The sequence below is a fragment of the Chelmon rostratus genome, chromosome 17, assembly GCF_017976325.1.
Source record: "Chelmon rostratus isolate fCheRos1 chromosome 17, fCheRos1.pri, whole genome shotgun sequence".
Classification (NCBI taxonomy): Eukaryota; Metazoa; Chordata; class Actinopteri; order Chaetodontiformes; family Chaetodontidae; genus Chelmon; species Chelmon rostratus.
Genome location: NC_055674.1, coordinates 1,185,001 through 1,202,525, shown reverse-complemented (window position 1 = coordinate 1,202,525; position 17,525 = coordinate 1,185,001). Strand labels below are relative to the sequence as shown.

General features: G+C 45.5%; 2 protein-coding genes across 2 annotated transcripts in view; both read left to right on the top strand.

The window, feature by feature from the left end:
• Positions 1-991: 991 nt before the first annotated feature.
• Positions 992-12,521, top strand: nlk1 (nemo-like kinase, type 1). The gene is made up of 12 exons (XM_041957633.1): positions 992-1,315; positions 1,948-2,369; positions 3,058-3,187; positions 3,281-3,336; positions 3,724-3,830; positions 4,544-4,629; positions 5,233-5,442; positions 5,986-6,087; positions 6,963-7,049; positions 7,226-7,424; positions 7,516-7,609; positions 8,645-12,521. Exons 2-12 carry the CDS (start codon positions 2,062-2,064, stop codon positions 8,691-8,693), a joined length of 1,428 nt encoding a protein of 475 aa, XP_041813567.1. The 5' UTR covers positions 992-1,315; positions 1,948-2,061; the 3' UTR covers positions 8,694-12,521.
• Positions 12,522-13,668: 1,147 nt separating this feature from the next.
• The window catches only part of LOC121621244 (ceramide synthase-like), a 5,956-nt gene continuing 2,099 nt past the window's right edge, over positions 13,669-17,525 (top strand). The window contains exons 1-3 of the mRNA XM_041957639.1: positions 13,669-13,797; positions 15,298-15,381; positions 16,875-17,097. Of these exons, the coding sequence (XP_041813573.1) occupies positions 13,679-13,797; positions 15,298-15,381; positions 16,875-17,097 (426 nt within the window). The 5' untranslated portion in view covers positions 13,669-13,678. The remainder of the gene's footprint in view (positions 13,798-15,297; positions 15,382-16,874; positions 17,098-17,525) is intronic.

The window sequence follows — 17,525 nt, the reverse complement described above, 5'->3', positions numbered from 1 at the left end:
CAGACCAGGACCAGCTGTCGTGGACGTCGTCTTTCCTCCTCAGCGCTGCTCCTGGTTTCCTCCTCTGTTTCCAGCTTCATCACCTGCCACGAACACTGAGAGACACACCTTCCTGTACACGCTACAAACTGTACGATGTTGTAAAAGCAGACGAGTCAAAGCCAGGGGGGAGACTGTGGATAAGACGATGAGGAAGCCTCTGCTCATTTATAAGAAGGAAGATTCATGTGTATTTTTATTCATATGGCTTTGCGGTTAGCTGTTTGTATTTGCCATCATGTCATCGTTTTCATTTTTAACGGACTTGCACAGCCTGTCATGATTTTGTAAAGCAGTTGCTGTTTTTAGATCATTTATATTCCACGACATCAGTGTTTGTTTATAATGAGGAAATTGACCCGAAGACCTCAAGTATGCTGACATACAGTAAAATGACTTATTTCAGTTTGTCCCCTAATTTATTACTAAACAGGCTCCAGTTTGCCTTTGTCAGACTCTTCAGAGCAGGGAAACCTAACAGGACATGGGAACAAGTGTTTCAGATGGGCCATCATGTAAATACACTTTTATATCGCTGATAAAGGCAAACTAATAGTTGTTTGTGTATTCCCCATGAACATTGAATGTGCATAACTTCTCTGCTTCATATGATCTTTGCTCTTACGGATGCTGATTTGTAATTCTTGAAAAAGGTAAATTGCCATGTAATTTGTAGCTACCTTGGTGACACATTTCTGTGGCTGTGCATATTGATTGTACTTGATGCATAGTGCATAGCGCCTCGTTACTACTGTATTAAAAGGCAGTAAAATGCATGTGTGGATTCAAGTTCAAATGATCTTCACGAGAGTCTGTGTGATTATGAGCTTCTTTCGGATTTTCTCAGGTGGTTCTCTGAGGCTAAGTTAGCGTTAGCATTGTTTACAGCAGGGTGCAAAGCATCAACCCTCCCCCACCCGGCTTTACCAGCTCCTCCTACTTAACAAGCTAGCCAGCTAGCAGTAGCTGTCGCTGTAAAAGCGACCAGAAGTCCAGCTGGTTTCAGAGAAACCGAGGGGTTGCTGGACGAGACACGCTCATCCAGAAAACACAAGAAACTGCACTTATGGGTCGCTTGTTCGGTGGATATTACGATGCGATGGCCAGCTAGCGAGCAGTCCAACGCTAGCTGCAGCTAGCTGGTCGGCTACATCACAGAGCTAGCTAACAATCCGGCTAGCTCCAAGAGCCGGGGCAGGAGGTCCGCCGACGAGCGTCTAACCCGGGGTTTTTCGCCTTTTTGTTTTCGCACCATACCGGCATTGATTTGACCGAGGTTGGTTTGTACTCTGATTAAATTACGTTACGAGGGGAGGGCTTTCTTCCTGAAATGTGTAGCTAGGTCACTGTACCCTACCAGTGATCGTTATGTGGGTCAGAGACATCATTGGGTTAACCTATTAGCTGGAACAGCTGGTTAGCCAGATAGCTAGCTGGTTGCCCGACGACAGAAGATATTTTATTATCGTTTCAGACGGAAAGGCAATAACGTTAATGCACATGCTTGTGTTGTCGAGAAGAGGTTAGCACCGGGTGGTACGTGTAATTTTGTCATATTTTGGAGTCTCTGAGCATCGTTAGCTAGCTGGATACTGTTAGCTTAGTTAACCGAGCTGCCTCACTAACCAGGTAAGCGCAGCTTGCTACAAACAAAGGTAACTTAGCTCGCTGTTTAAAGTGTATGAATCGATGATTTGTGTGTTAGCTGTTACGCAACCTCCAGGAGCGTGTTTGATTAGTTTAATCTGTTTTTTTTATGGGGTTGTTTGTACATCTTCGCTAAATAAATTAGCGTCGGTCTGGCTGCAGTGTGCACACGGCAACTCTGCGCGTCTTCATTTTGGCACCGAGCTCGCTTGTTTACATCACTGCTGTTATAAATCTCAGTCTTCTCTGTCTGCACACCAGGAAACCCACGGATCATGCTGAGTGAGGGGCTGTGTGTCCTCCGCGCCTAGCCGGGCGGCAGCAGCAGCTTGGTGCCGACAAAGCGGACTGCTTGGGGGGTTTGGTGAGAGGAGGATGGCATTTCACGGCGCAGGCCGGCAGACCGTTTGTGGAGACTTGTTTCCGGGCTCCGAGCTGGGCCACAAGTATTTCTGTGTCAACTCTTCCTGCGGAGCCCCCTCCACGGGCCTCAGCGCCACACCGTGCCTGGCCGGACCCACCGCCCCGGCAGGAACCCCTCGTCACCCCACCGCTCTCGGAGGAAGCACCGGCGGCGGGGCAGCGGTGCCTCAGCCCTACAGCAACCCGGCCAGCGAGGTGCCCAGCCCTGCAGAGATGGAGCCTGACCGCCCCATCGGTTATGGCGCATTTGGTGTAGTCTGGTAAACGAACATTATTTTGGACCATCAGCGTTTTGCATGTTTTAGCCGTTAAAAGACGCCCCCTGCATGCCTGGTAACGAGAAATGGAAATCTGTCGGCCTTCATTTTCTGCAGACATCAAACAAGTTACAGCCATCACAGTGAACCTCATGTCTGCTTACAGTATACAGATAGACTGGGACAGCAATACGAGTGAACATGAGGGCATTGATTATCAAACTGAAAGTGTAAAAGTAGATTTTTATCAGAGAAATGACCTGGAACAGGAAGCTACCTGTATGATGCTCAAACACTCGCTGATTTCAGTCAATTGATTCAATGTTTTGTCTGTAAATGTCAGAAAACAATGAAAAAATGTTCCCAGAGCCCAAAATGATGTCTTTGGATTGCTGGTTTTGTCTGACCAACAGTCCAAACAGAGAGATGTTTAGTTTACCACCATGTAAGACAAAGAAAAGCACCGAAACCTCCAAATGTATTCACCCAGAACGAAACAGTGTTTGATGTCTGTGCAGTGAAAGTACGTCACATGATCAGTCGATTATCAAAATAAGTCGCAGATTAATCCTGTGCTGCGGTTGTGCGGTGTGTTGAACTCCAGGAGGGCTCTTCTTTTCATTATTAGACGTTCCAGTCTGCTAAACTCGCTCTCGTCTTAATAAAACCTGTGATTCTCAATTTCTCGCAGGTCGGTCACGGATCCACGTGACGGCCGCAAGGTGGCTTTGAAGAAGATGCCCAACGTCTTCCAGAACCTGGTCTCCTGTAAGAGGGTCTTCAGAGAGCTGCGGATGCTGTGCTTCTTCAAACACGACAACGTAATGACGGACGGAGGGGACGTGGGGTCAGAGATGTTCACGGATGGAGAAAAAAAAACACTAAAACTTCTGTGTTTGTGTTGTTTCATTCAGGTTTTGTCAGCTCTGGACATCCTGCAGCCCCCGCAGATCGACTGCTTTGAGGAAATGTATCCTCCATGTGATCAGAAGTCAGACTCAGGCTTTCATTTGTTTACTGGTCTCATCATGTAGAGAGTATTCACGGCCATTTCCAGCGTACCCGCTGACTTCTCACATTTACTTCCTCACACCTTCTGTCCCAGTTTCTCTTCTTTTAATTGTCACTTAATTTAGCTGCTGGTCTCGGCTCTAAATCCAGCTCCACGCTGCAGATGTGAGATTGGCCACCGGTGAATATAAATGTGGGCAGCTGACACGACGCTCTTTCTTTCGGCTCTGTTGACACTTGTTCAGCCTAAAACGAGGCCTGTGGTGAGCGATGCAGCGTGTCGATGTAGGCGGAGGTCAGTCCGCGTGTGAGCGTTTTTTTTCCTTGACAGCCGACCGCCCCGCAGCTACGTGATAACAGAACTGATGCAGAGCGACCTCCACAAAGTGATCGTGTCTCCTCAGCCTCTCACCACCGACCACATCAAGGTCTTCCTCTATCAGATCCTGCGAGGTGAGCGGCCAGTGTCGGTTCAGCAGGAGGGCGGCGTCGGTTGAGCTTGAGGGACGACACGAAGCGTAGATGCAACTGTACTTTATGTACTTTATGTCACAGATGAATAATATTTATAGTCGTTAGTCACATTTCCAAAAAAAAGGGATTTTATAAGGAATTTTTAATAGTCTGTGCTGGGAACAGGTCGCATACTTCAACCTTGGATCCAGATCAGGCCTATGAGACTATTTAAAAAAAATAATGAATTAAATAAAAAAAATGCAAATTTCTCTTTGGAGATGAATAAAGTATTTATCTATCTATCTTTAGACCCCCTTTATGTTCAGTATTTCATGTTAAAATCAGACAACAAATCAGTTTTGATTTTCTGCATTTTGATTTTTGTCCCTCCAGACTTTTATTTTGAAATTTCTCTCACAGCTTCATAGCAGAGAAATGTTTGTTTTTTTTATATCTGACATTTGCAAAACGGCATCCAACGACACGACCGATCAATATAACCAACAGCCGTCTGATTAATCTCAGCGCACCCTACGCCGACGCACCGAAACACGCCCGATTCTGTTTTGTCAAGAGTCTAATATGACAACTTCCTGTCTGCTGTGTCAGCAGAAACTGACCCCAGCTGAACGTTGTGGCTACCATTGAATCAGAATGTTACAGTTTATAACACATGAAGAGAGAAAGAAGAGATGTGGTTGTTGTTTCAGGTTTGAAGTACCTGCACTCCGCCGGGATCCTGCACAGAGACATCAAACCTGGAAACCTGCTGGTCAACAGCAACTGTCTGCTCAAGGTAAACCTGCAGTTTATCTGTCTGTCCGGTTTGAAGAGGAGAGAGGAATGTTTGCCATCCAGCTCTGGGGGGTCAGGGCTGACAACACAGAGTAATGTTCATTCTGTCTGAACGCAGGACACATTTACATTTCCCCCAAAAACCCCTTTTTCACCTTTATTATGCGTCTGTGAGAAAACCTTTTATTGTCACACCTCAGACGGCTGCTAACTCGTGTTTGGTCTCTGGTTCTGATCAGAACATTAGGTGACCAGTTTAAACTTCTAGTTCATCATTCAGATTTATCTCAAGATTGATTTGGGGGGGGGCACAGTGTGTCAGTGTAGCATAAAATCCACTTCATTAAGGCTGATCAGACTGATCGGTGCACGAAGCATCTGCAGAAACTCTGCAGGAACCTTCTTACCTCTGAGAAGTGCTGCTGCATCGTGACGCCGCAGACGCAGCGGGGATCCTCCTCGCTTTGCGTGCGGCGTCATTTAAACGACGAGCAGCGTCTCGAGCTCGCAGACGAGAGGAAGTCAGAAATGTAGAACGGGCTCGGCGTTGTCAGGTCGGGAGGACGTTCATGTCGGACCTCAACAGAACTTTGTCTCCGGTCAGATCTGCGATTTCGGCTTGGCGCGGGTGGAGGAGCCCGACCCGTCGCGTCACATGACCCAGGAGGTGGTGACGCAGTACTACAGAGCGCCGGAGGTGCTGATGGGGTGCCGACACTACGGCTCGGCCATCGACGTCTGGTCGGTGGGCTGCATCTTCGCGGAGCTGCTGGGACGACGCATCCTGTTCCAGGCTCAGAGCCCCATTCAGCAGGTGAGACCAGGTGACGCTTCACCTGACGGTAGCTCCGCCTCCACCCATCCAGCCACATGTTTGTCTGAACCTGCTGACACAGCTGTGAGGGTGGGTGTCTTCATCACACCACATCCTGGAAAAGGTTTTTCTTTTTTAGAGGAATTCTGCTTTTTAAACCGCAAAGTTTCTTCAGACTGATGATCACCTGCAGTTTGATGATCACCTGTAGTTTGATGATCACCTGTAGTTTGATCACCTGCAGTTTGATGATCACCTGCAGTTTGATGATCACCTGCAGTTTGATGATCACCTGCAGTTTGATGATCACCTGTAGTTTGATGATCACCTGTAGTTTGATCACCTGTAGTTTGATGATCACCTGTAGTTTGATGATCACCTGAAAATCACATGAAATCGAGAAAAGCAGCGATCATCACATTAAAATGTCTTTTACTTTGAGCAGAGTATTTTTACACTGTTGTCAGAACTGCAGTAAATGATCAGAGTACTCCTTCCATCACTTTGTTTGATCCTTTCTCTTTTCCTGCCGTTGTGTTCCAGCTGGATCTGATCACAGACCTGCTGGGAACGCCTCCTCTGTCGGCCCTGGCGTCGGCCTGTGAAGGAGCCAGAGCCCACATCCTGAGGGGGCCGCACAAACCGGTACGTGACTGCGTGGTCTGCTCACACTGAATCCACCAGCACCAGATCTTCCACAGAGGCGACGTCGATGTTCACTAGAGTTTGAGTTCCACATCGTTTCAGCACACCTAAACCTGGTTCTCAATCCACTTATTGCATCTAAAATAGGTTTTTAGCATTTCTGAGCACTTGAAGTTATAAATAACTGTCTGATACAGAGGTTTGGGTGTCTGTTTAATGCTGAGCAGCAGATGTTGAACAGCTGGAGACTCCATTAAAGCTTTGTCTCAGCGTTGTGTGACAGAGTGGAGCCTCCGTCACGTCGGCGTCTTTGGTACCTGAGCTGAATTCTGGCTCTTTGATGGACTGCAGCAGGAGAGACAGCGAGGAGCTCTGACTGAAACATGACACACACCCTGGATAGATGATCAGTTTTCAGGCTAATGCTTAAAGCTGCCGTATTGATTTTTGTGGCCACCAGAGGGCAGTAAAGCATCAGATACAGTCTGCTCCACGTCTGCAGCTCTTCAGGTCCACGATGGGCCAGAACTCAGTTTCATTATTTACACATTAATGTCATGATTTATTTTTCCTCCAGAGGGGAAATTCAGACAGAAAAATAAAATAAGAAGTAAAAAATAGAAACTATACAGGAGCAAACGAGGTGAAGTGACAGTGAACGCCGTAATCCCTCTTTAAAAAAAGGGATTAAATTTCATTAATTATACATTTTAAATTGAAGCACTGAGTCATTTCTAAGCAAAGTGAGGTCAGTTTTTTTGAGCCTGCCGCGACTTCATCAACGTACCCGACAGCAGAACCAGAGTCCACATGAGCAGCGAGAGAGACCTCAGCGGTCTCCTCAGAACTGACCAATCAAACGCTTTGTTTTCCAGCCGTCGCTGTCGGTGCTCTACATGCTGTCTGATGGAGCCACACACGAGGCGGTGCACCTGCTCTGTCGGATGCTGGTCTTTGATCCGGTGAGTTCACAAACGAACACGCGTTCGAGAGTTCGACGCTTGTTTTGATCTCTGATGGACTGAAAGTCACCAGCTGACAAAACCTCAGCAGCTGTTCAAACTGTGTGCGAGTGAAATCAGTTTCTGCATCAGTTCGCGCGTCGGCCGCTCTGTTCAACCCGTCCGTTTGTCTCCAGGCCAAACGGATTTCCGGCAGCGACGCCCTGTCCCACCCGTACCTGGACGAAGGCCGCCTGCGCTACCACACCTGCATGTGTCAGTGCTGCTATTCCGTTCCCAGCGGGCGAGTTTACACCCGGGACTTCGAGCCGGTCGCCGAGCGACCGTTCAGCCACAGCTACGAGAACAGCCTGCTGTCCGTGTGGCAGGGAAAAGGTACGCCGCCGCCGAGCCGCTTCCTGTCGATCCCGTACGTTTGTGTTTGTGTAAATCCTGACGGCTGATCCGCTCTCTGTCCCGACATCAGAGTTAATCCATCGCTTCATCACGGAGCACCAGCAGGGAAAACGAGTGCCGCTGTGCATCAACCCTCAGAGTGCTGCCTTCAAGACCTTCATCAGGTGAGGAGGAGGAGGCATGAATAATGAATATTTATACAGGAGCACGCTGCAGCCTTCAGTGCAAACAAACGTTTCCACACTGCGGCGTCTTCCTCAGAGGCACAAAGCAAACAGGTCGACCTGCAGCAGCTGAACAGGTGTCAAATCTATCGGATAGTAGATCCGAGGGTGGGGGGGTCCTACAGCCCACACACTCTAATACCACCAGAAACTAAAGAACATGGATATATCTCATAGTAACAAAGATGGAAGTACAGAAAAGTACAAGTACTGCATCCGTCAAGTGGAATAGATTATTAGAGATTAAAGATTAGAGGTTATTGATGCTGCAGAGCCGCAATGAGCCGTGACACAACGTCCAGCATCCTCCGTGTTTTAATACCACACTGAAAATATTCTACTAGCAGTAAATCCAAGAATACTCAGCAGGATAAAGTCTGAGCAGTAAAATGTTCCTGTCAGTGTTTCTCATCATCTCTGATGTTTGTGGATTAATATTCCTGCTGTAGATGTTTCAGGTTGAGCTGAACTACTTTATATCCTGTTGGCTGGTTTAATCTGCAGCGATGCATCATATTCTATAAGATCATCACACGTTTGTCCTGCGAGAACCTCGTATCTCAGAAAAACAGCCTGTTTTCAGCTGTGTGACGAAGCATTTTCAGCTGATCCAAGAGGCTTTTAAACAGTTTATTTAGCTGAAGAAGACATGAAGGAAAACTTCATCCTTCAGTTTATCACAAACTTTCAACATCAACACATCTGGAGATACGAGCTTTCCACTGGACAGGAAGGAATCTGAAAAAGTAATGAGTAACTAAAGCTGTCAGACAGATGTAATGGAGTAAAAAAAATACAATATTTACCTCTGAGGTGTAGAGTAGAAGGACAAAATTGTATAAAATACATTAAAGTACAAGTACCTCAAATTTGTACAAAAGTACAGTACTTGAGTAAATGTACTCAGTTACATTCCACTGCTGAATGTCAAAGACACTGTGATGGGTGAGTCTTACGTGTCCTTTGTGTCCTCAGGTCCACCGCGTGGCACTCGTCTAAGGTGTCCAGGAAGGAGGAGAGATGAGTGAGCCTCCTCTTCCTCAGGGGGAGCGACAGCAGTTTCAGGAAGGATTTCATCGGCCGCGGCGTCTGAAGATACCGAAGCGTTTGGGTCTTTTCTTTTTCTGTTCGTCCGGGCGCTGCGGAGGTGAAACGATTCATCCAACCACGGGAGGGGAAACCACGCCACCTGGCCGAGCGCCTCCCGTTTTTCCCGACAACGTTTCCAGAATATGAAGACGACTGCTCCACTTCTCTAACGACCCAGACGGCTGACGCTCGAGGCCTTTTTGGTGCTGAATTTAAAAAAAAATGCTGCTGAAGTGCTTGAGGAGGAATAAGAAAGAGGAAATAACTGAACTCGGTACTAGATCGGATTTCCCATCAACGTTAGCGCGACATTAAGAGATAACGGTTTTAATTTGGTAGAGTTGTTGCTTAGTTGATTTTTGAAGTCATTCCAGCTCTGTGCAATATGGTTTAATTTAAACGAGCGACAAACACACGGGGGGCTGAACACGCCGGACGCTTGCCAACGAGCTCCCAAACACGCCGTAACGAGCCGCCAAACACCACGACACATTAACCGCCACACGCCTCCAAGCTTTCCTTTTTCTGAACTGCATTTGAACACATCACTCACTGTGTTTCCGTCGCCCGGCGATAATAATGCAATTTCACAGATGTAGCAGGTTTTGACCACAGTTTCTCCACACACACACACACACACACACACTCACTCACTCAGCTTTGTTGTCTGGTCCTGGATCAGCGTTGTTCCACCTCTGTCACACTCAGCAGTTTAACGAGGACACAAAGCTGAAATTCATTCCCCACGTTGTTTAAGTGTGATGTCACAGACTGTGTGATCGCAAACTTTTATTTTGACAGTCACAACAGGAAGTTCCTCTGGAAATGCTCAATGGCTTCTTCTTCTTCTTCCAACGTCAACGTGTATTATCGTCACACCGCGTGGACACTGTTCTCTTTCTGCCGACCTCCTCTGCCTCCACCAGCAGGGGGAGAGAGAGAGCGAGAGAGAGAGGAAGTGACGGCGGCGCTGACGTTTTTTTTAAATTTCTTAACTTATTGAGTGTTTGTTGAAGCGTGTGTGTCTCCACCTTTTAGTTTGAAGCGACTCCTCTGCAGGTCTGCAGCCGTCTTGGTTACCTCAAACCCTGGAAAGACAAAAAAAAAAAAAGAAGTGATCTGTGAACTGAACCCCCCCCCCCTCGTCACAGCTGTGTCGTCATTCCTCCAGATTCAGTGACTTCTTCTTTTACCTCGTGCTCGCTCCTCGCCTCTCGCCCCGCCGCTCAGAATCAGTGTGAGGTTTGAGAGAAGGATGTTGTCGGTGAAATGCTGCTGTTTTGTGTCTCTTCTTGGGTTTTGTTGTTTTAGTTTAAGGCTCAGGTGTCCCGTTACAGACTATGAATTGTACAAAGCCACACACAGCGAGGATGCACCAGTATTGATCCTGTTCGGACGATCAGGCCTGAAAGCAGCGAGCGGTGTCAGATTGTACACTGTAAGAAGTTTAGGAGAAGAGTGTCGGCTCTCTCTCGCGCCCAGATGTGAGTTTTCTGTTTGAAAGTGGAACGCAGAGGCGACGGGCGGCGTCTGACCGCGCTGCTGGTTTTACATGTTTAACCCTTTAACCTACAGATCGGCTCTACTTTCCCTCCGTCACTTTACTGAAACCATCCTGGACGTTTGATTTTCCTGCTGTTGAACTCGCTAAGATCAATAGTTTGATCTGTAAAACCAAAGTTTACTGCGCGAACATCTTCAGATCAGAGCGGCTCGTTATCGGAATTAATTTTCTGTCCATAAACAAATTGATTCATCATCTAATTGAGCGTTTGTTTGAACCAGGAAGTGACGGAAACGATCGCCACAGTGGTGCATTCAAAGACGCTGTGACTTTTTAAAACTGGATTTGTCTCGCGGAAATGAAAAATTCACGTTCAGTCTTAAACTCTGATCTTTATGTGACAACGCACGACGCCGTGAAATGATTTCCTCCCCCCTGAGTTGACTGAGAATGATTTTGTTTCAAACATCTCAAAGTCTTTAGACTCATGTTAACGAGCTGAAGCTGACAGGAAGTCAGCTGTTCGCGATCTGAAGCGATGCAGTAAACCTGAAAACCATCAGCGCGGCCCTCTGCTTCCCGGTGGCTCCGACACGTCGGCCCCTCTTTGACTGCAGGAACTCTCCCAGGAACCTCTTTTAGGATCTCAGGAACTTCACCGATGAGGGTCGGCTCGTGCCAGCAGCTCGCCGTGGCCGCGGGGGCCTCGGCTTTCAGACGTCACAGCCGTTTGTCTCGCCGCGTGCTGAGCTGTGGTCTCTGAAGGAACCTTTAGCTCCTGGTTTAGTTCCCGTGGCCCCCGGATGGTGTGCTTGAAAGGTTTTTTTCTGTTGGACACGCCCTGAACCTCGCCAAGCGGGGCCCCTGAGCCGCCGGGCCCCTCGGCGTCCTCGTTGGTCCCTCAGTTTCCTGGTTCTGAACCCCTGAAACCTCAGCTCCTCCTCGTCTCCGAGGCTGCCGGACGACCTGACTTGTATATCTGCATGTGTATATTTATTATCCGTGGAGAGCGTTTGGGTTTGAATGCTGTGCAATGGTTGAGTTTGTCGACGACGACGAAAACGTACTTTTTGTGGTAATTTTTATTTAATTCATCTTAGGAAGTGATTTTGTTTCGTTTGTTGTGATCTAATTAGATTTTTACGGGCCGAGAGCCGGAGAACGTTTTGATGATTGTTCCCTTCTGCACGCCGTCGCACTGATCTGTTCGTTTTTACTTTACGGTTGTTAAAGCAGCGACGTTTCCGACGGATCGCTGACGGAAACGTCGCTGCTTAAATAAACGTGTTAGTGTCGAGTCGTTGAACCTTTTACTTCATTTCCTCAAAGTCACATTTGAAATTAACGTCAGTCTTCTTTCCATTTGATTTTATTCCCTGAACGCTCCGACTGTGAACCTGCAATCTGAAAATTAGTTTATCATGATAAAGGATGAAACCGTCATTTGAACTCAGCATCTCTAAAGAATCAGGTCTTTCTGTGTGGTTCAGTCTGTGTTCGACTGATTTTCACTGCAGGAAGCAGGACGAGCAGCGTTCGCATCCTGAGTCCTGCTCGTGCTTTCAGTAAAATGTTTGTTAACCGCAGTGTTCTGAGCAGCTTAAAGTTATCAATCATGTTATCAGTGAACACACCGTCATTCAGTTTGAGTTCAAAGTATAGAAACATGATTCCAGTGAAACGAGGTTTCTGTGTCAGGAACTGTTGAAAAAAAGCTTCCACAGATCATCAAAATGCTTTGAATTCATTGTTTCAGCAGCTGGAATAAACAAACACTAAACTGAAGTTTTTGCATAAATTGAACACAGAAATGAGACGTTCAGGGGACAGTTGTTCATTTGAAACTCAGTTTTACGAACTCTGGGAACAATGAATCAAAACTTTTTCCTTTCTGGCTTTTTTCTTTTCTTTTCTTTTTTCTGTTGTTGTGTTAGTAGAGATCCTTCCAGGTGAGGAACAGTTTTAAACTAGATGACCCTTGTTTTCCCTCCTGCACACTGTTCAGAGATCAGCTGACCAGTGTTTTTCCGGTCTGTTCAGACTTTGAAGTGGATCTGAAGCCGAGCGGGACGGACAGACGGACAGACAGCTGGTCATCTTTAGAGATTAGACACGTTTTTCTTCTATGAAAAGAAACTTGATGTTTTTATTATTCTAAATATGAAACTGATGTTTTAAACAGATGTTTTGTCTTTGTTTTAGCAAAAAGTTTTGTTTGTTTTTTGACTTGTGTTCCCAACAAATACTTGAATTTCTTAAAAAAAAAATGTTTAGAGTTAAAGTAGTGAATGATAAATAAATAAATGGACACTGGATAATAATTCTCTGCCACGTTCAGAGTCCGTTCTTTTCTCTGGATGCTTCAGTGGAAGTCAATGGGCTCATTCAGCCTCGGTCAGTTTCGTTTGGATGGAGCTTAAAGGATGTGGGTGTAAGTGAACCTCTCTTCAGCTGTTTGTGGTTGTAGATGAAAACTGCCAGCTTTAAAAGCTTCACAGTTGAATGTTTTCCTTCGTGATTAATCTCATTAATCCTCATTATGAGCTCATCTCAAGCTGTTGTGTCTTCTGAAGCTTCAGATTTACGTTGTGAAGATTCTGAACCTGAATGCATCTCACATGAATCAAAACCAGCCAGAATCCTCAAAGTGATGAAGCAACAGTTAAACTGAAGGAATTTCATGATGTTTAAATGACTTTAAAGCTGATTGGCAGCAGAATAAATGAACTAAAACGAAGAAACACCAGCAGCAACGAAGCTGAAGCTGAAACATCAGATGTTTGATTTGCTGCTTTTCCTCTGAATGAATGTGTTTGAAATAATGTGGAGCTTTGGACTAAACAAACACTGTGAAGGCGTCACTTTGGCCTCATCGTCACCACATTTCTCACTATTTTCACAATGTTTCCAAACCGATCGATCGATCGATCGATTAATGGAGGAAATAATCAGCTGATTGATCCAGAATGAAAAGAATCATTAGTTCAAATGAAGCTCAACCAGCTCCAACAGTAAAATCCTGCTTTGACATGAACGACTGAGTCACAGTAATCTGATGAGAACAGATAGAACAGCAGAACAGTCACAGGGACGTTTTACTGCACTTTAATACTTGAAGTACATTGACATGCTTCCACTGAAGTAACATTTTCACTGCAGGACTTCTACTTGTACCAGAGTATTTGTACAGTGTATTAGTACTTTTACTGCAGTAAAGGATCTGAGTCCTTCCTCCACCTCCTCTGACAGGTGGCAGCAGGAGCTCCTCCCTCCTGATCCTCCTCTCTGAGTTCTTAGAAACCTGTCCTCATTTAATACTCGCAGCACATCCAGAAAGTGTGTGTGAGAGCAAACCACACACTCTCACACACTCACACACTCTCACACACACACACACACAGGTGAAACCAGGAGCCATGTTGGCCCTCATGACTGCCGGCTCCGTCTTCTTTCCCGGACTCTTCATGCTGTCCAAACAGACTCTGAAACACATGATGGGATGGAGCGAGGGGGATGCTGTCATCATATCTACACGGTAAGCACACACACACACCTTAAACCTTAAAATCTTAACTCGACCTCCTTTTTGTCCTCATATCAGTTCGGCTTCCATTCATATCTATTTTTTTTTGCACAAGATGACATACATTGAATAAGATGGTTCCTGGTCTTGAACAGTTCTGATCACAGTCCTGATCCTGGTCTCTTATGAAACAGATGGAGTTTATAATCAGGTCAGAATTTATTTCCAGAGGCTCAAACATCGTGTCTGTTTTTTACGTTTCTGTTACTTTTGCGTCCTGGTTTTTGTTTGCACCTCTGCTGCAAAATAGGCAACTGTTGTCACAGTGATACTGTGAAGTTCAAAGTACGGTGGCCCTGAGGGCTCAGCACACTGCAATTAAGAAGTCACATGCACTGAAACAAAACACAACTAACACAAGTACAGAAAGGCTGCAGGTCACTCAGCACAGCAGCAACGAGTTAAAAACAGCTGAATTCACTCAGTCGAAATAAACTAAAGTGATTTTACTTTAAACATTCTGATTAAACAGCAAGATGCTAATGCTAATTAGCAGCGCATATCTGAAATAGTGTTAAAAGTCTTAAAGGGGAAAAAAGTCAATTTTTGTCTTTTTTTTTCCAGCAACACAGACTGATAATTGACTCCCGTGTGTCTGCAGTTTGTTCGTTTGTTTGCTTATTTGTTTGTTTGTGCTTGTTTGCTTATTTGTTTGTGTTTGTTTTATGTATGTGTTTGTTTGCTTATTTGTTTGTTTGTGTTTGTTTGCTGTGTTTGTTTGTGTTTGTGTTTGTTTGTTTGTGTTTGTTTGTTTGTTTGCTGTGTTTGTTTGTTTGTTTGTTTGTTTGCTGTGTTTGTTTGTGTTTGTTTGCTTTGTTTGCTGTTTTTGTTTGTTTGTGTTTGTTTGTGTTTGTTTGCTGTGTTTGTTTGTTTGTTTGTTTGCTGTGTTTGTTTGTTTGTTTGTGTTTCTTTGTTTGTTTCTTTGTGTTTGTTTGCTGTGTTTCTTTGTGTTTGTTTGTTTGTGTTTGTTTGTTTGCTGTGTTTGTTTGTTTGTTTGTGTTTGTTTGCTGTGTTTGTTTGTTTGTTTGCTGTGTTTGTTTGTTTGTTTGTGTTTCTTTGTTTGTTTCTTTGTGTTTGTTTGCTGTGTTTCTTTGTGTTTGTTTGTTTGTGTTTGTTTGTTTGCTGTGTTTGTTTGTTTGTTTGTGTTTGTTTGCTGTGTTTGTTTGTTTGTGTTTGTTTGCTTGTTTGTTTGTTTGTTTGTTTGTTTGTGTTTGTTTGCTGTGTTTTCAGTTTGTGTTTTATCCCTTTATCTCTATTTGAACGTGTTTTCTCGAGCTGCAGTATGTTGGCCCCTCAGGGCCTCCGTACCAGGTAGAAGCGTGAAGCTTTGTGCCTTGTGGACAGTTTGTCCAGGTCTCAGATCTGGACCCTGCCAGTCTGGCGACAGATTCTGCTGTTTCTGATGATCTCCTGACCGACAGCAGACAGATCTGATTCTTTCTGTTCTCTCAGTCTGGTGTCGTCCATCCAAGCCGTCATGGCCTCCTCAGCCGGATGTATCATCGCCTCGTCCTGCAGGGACATCATGGAGGACAGGTGAGGACTCTGCTCCGTCTTTCTGTCCCTTTCTTGTCTTCTTTTATCTTTCTACCTCCTTTTCTTTCACTTTTTAGCTTTAGTTTTTGTTGTTTCTGTCTATCACAGTCCGATTGATCGTCTGCTGCCACAAACACTCACAACAGCATCAAATGTGGATTCATCCACCGCTGAAAATAGTCCCAACAGATGCTCTATGTCCTCCTTCCAATAAGATTAATAATTGAATGAATATACAGCTTAGACAAATTTTATATTCAGTTACTTCTACACATTTACACCCAGAGAGCTCATGCAGAGTGTCTGTGTTGTGCTTCTGCGCGAGTGAGGACGAGTCGAGGCGAAACTCTGCTGTCTGATGGTCCGGCTGCAGCATTGTCACTGTTCTTCAAACACAAAAATACACAACACTGAGCTGCTTTGATAGAAAACTATGAAACATTTTCTGTCAAGTCTGTTAAGGTTGTATTTCAAATGTATATTTTAAAGGTTTGTCAGAAAAGCTTCATCTTACCTTCGATCTGTCGGACATCTGGTGAAGATGTTTCTGGCTCTCAGAGGACGAATCTTAAAAGTTTCGCTCTTAACTTTCATTTGCGTCATCGGGCCGAAACATGAAATGTGTTCAGACGTTAACGAACCCCTCAGATTTAATATTAATCACTTTATTGATCATCAGGTCAACATGTTCAATGTGTTCAACACTTTGTTTGACGCTCCCATCAGCCTCAGCTGCACTCTGATTGCTGCTCAAAAGCTAATATTAGCATGTTAGCACACTGAACAAAGATGGTGAACATAATTAGCATTGTCACTGTGAGCATGTTAGCATGTAACAGAGCTGCTAGAAGGTTGAATTGGATTATTGATCCTTGTGATCTCTTTTAACTTCTGTTGAAAACCTGATTCTTTGCTGATGACTCAGCTCAAAGTTTTAGTGACCAAAGTTTTTAAAGCTTCTGCTGAGAGATGATGACATCAGTCACGCCGACCATTAAAATAAAAGACGTGACACACTCGGGCTCCTCGTCAGCGTGTGCAGCCGTAAACCTGCGAGCGTCTAATCTAATTAACAATCTGAGGCTAATTCGTCTCCTGAGCCGAGCGGCAGCAGCAGAGCTATTTCGGTCTCTGAGACGCTCCTGGAGATCACTAATCCTCCACGCTGAGCATGATGGGAAATGAGCTGATGAAGAGGAGGAGTGCGAGGCAGAGTGGGGGGTTGTTTCAGTGAGTCTCCTCCGGCAGCTCCTTCATTTCCCAGTCAAAGTGAGAGGAGGTCAGTCTGAGCTGCATTTGTTTATCAAATCAGGCCGCAGACGGTCAACGTGCAGCAAGGAACTCTGGGAGCAGCTGCAGTCAGCGGGATGATGAAGCTGCTGCAACCCAAATCAACAAATCTGCTCACCAGCAAACAGTATTTGTACAGTGTGTATTAGCACTTTTACTGCAGTAAAGGCTCTGAATACTCCCTCCATCTGTTTCCTCCTCAGACATTGGCTGACCGACACCTACATCCTGTTTGCTACGCCTTACTTCGCCTACGACATCTACGCCATGTTCCTGTGCTACCGGCACAAGCTGCGGGTCAAAGGCCACGAGGAGGAGGGCGGCGTCAGGTCGATGGGGGCCGCTGTGGGGGGTTACCTGCGCAGAGAGCTGCTCATGGTGCTGCATCATGTCTTCATGGTGGCCTTCTGCTTCCCCGCCTCACTGGTAACTACGGCAACAGAACCCATTATGCAGGTTTAGCTTCGCTGCTGGTGAGAACAGGTGAATCCTCAGTGTGTGGCTGTGGCGGTCACTGTCTGCCAGTATGAAGACTGGGTGTAAACATCGGTTTGACTGATCAATACCAGTTTTATCAGCTGAACGTCATCATGTTGCTGCAAAATGTTCTGAGAAATGTAGTAAAAGAGGACAATGCTCACCTCTGAGATGAAGCAGAGAAGAAGATGGATAAAGTAGAAATACATTCCACCTCTGCACAGGTGAGCTTTGAAGTACCTCATTAACTAGACTCACAATCAAAAGTCAGACCCAAAGAAAAACGACCAGAAGCTGCACTTCATCATCAGCAGCATGATAAACACTTAGTGGCCAGTTTATTAGGTACAGTCCTGCCCTGAATCCTCTGTGAAAAA

What these genes read in the sequence shown, in the direction of transcription:
- nlk1 (XM_041957633.1), top strand. Translation starts at nt 2,062, where the DNA reads ATGGCATTTCACGGCGCAGGCCGGCAGACCGTTTGTGGAGACTTGTTT. An exon ending in GCTTCTTCAAACACGACAAC is followed by an intron (nt 3,188 to 3,280) that starts GTAATGACGGAC and finishes TGTTTCATTCAG; the next exon opens with GTTTTGTCAGCTCTGGACAT. An exon ending in ACAGCAACTGTCTGCTCAAG is followed by an intron (nt 4,630 to 5,232) that starts GTAAACCTGCAG and finishes GTCTCCGGTCAG; the next exon opens with ATCTGCGATTTCGGCTTGGC.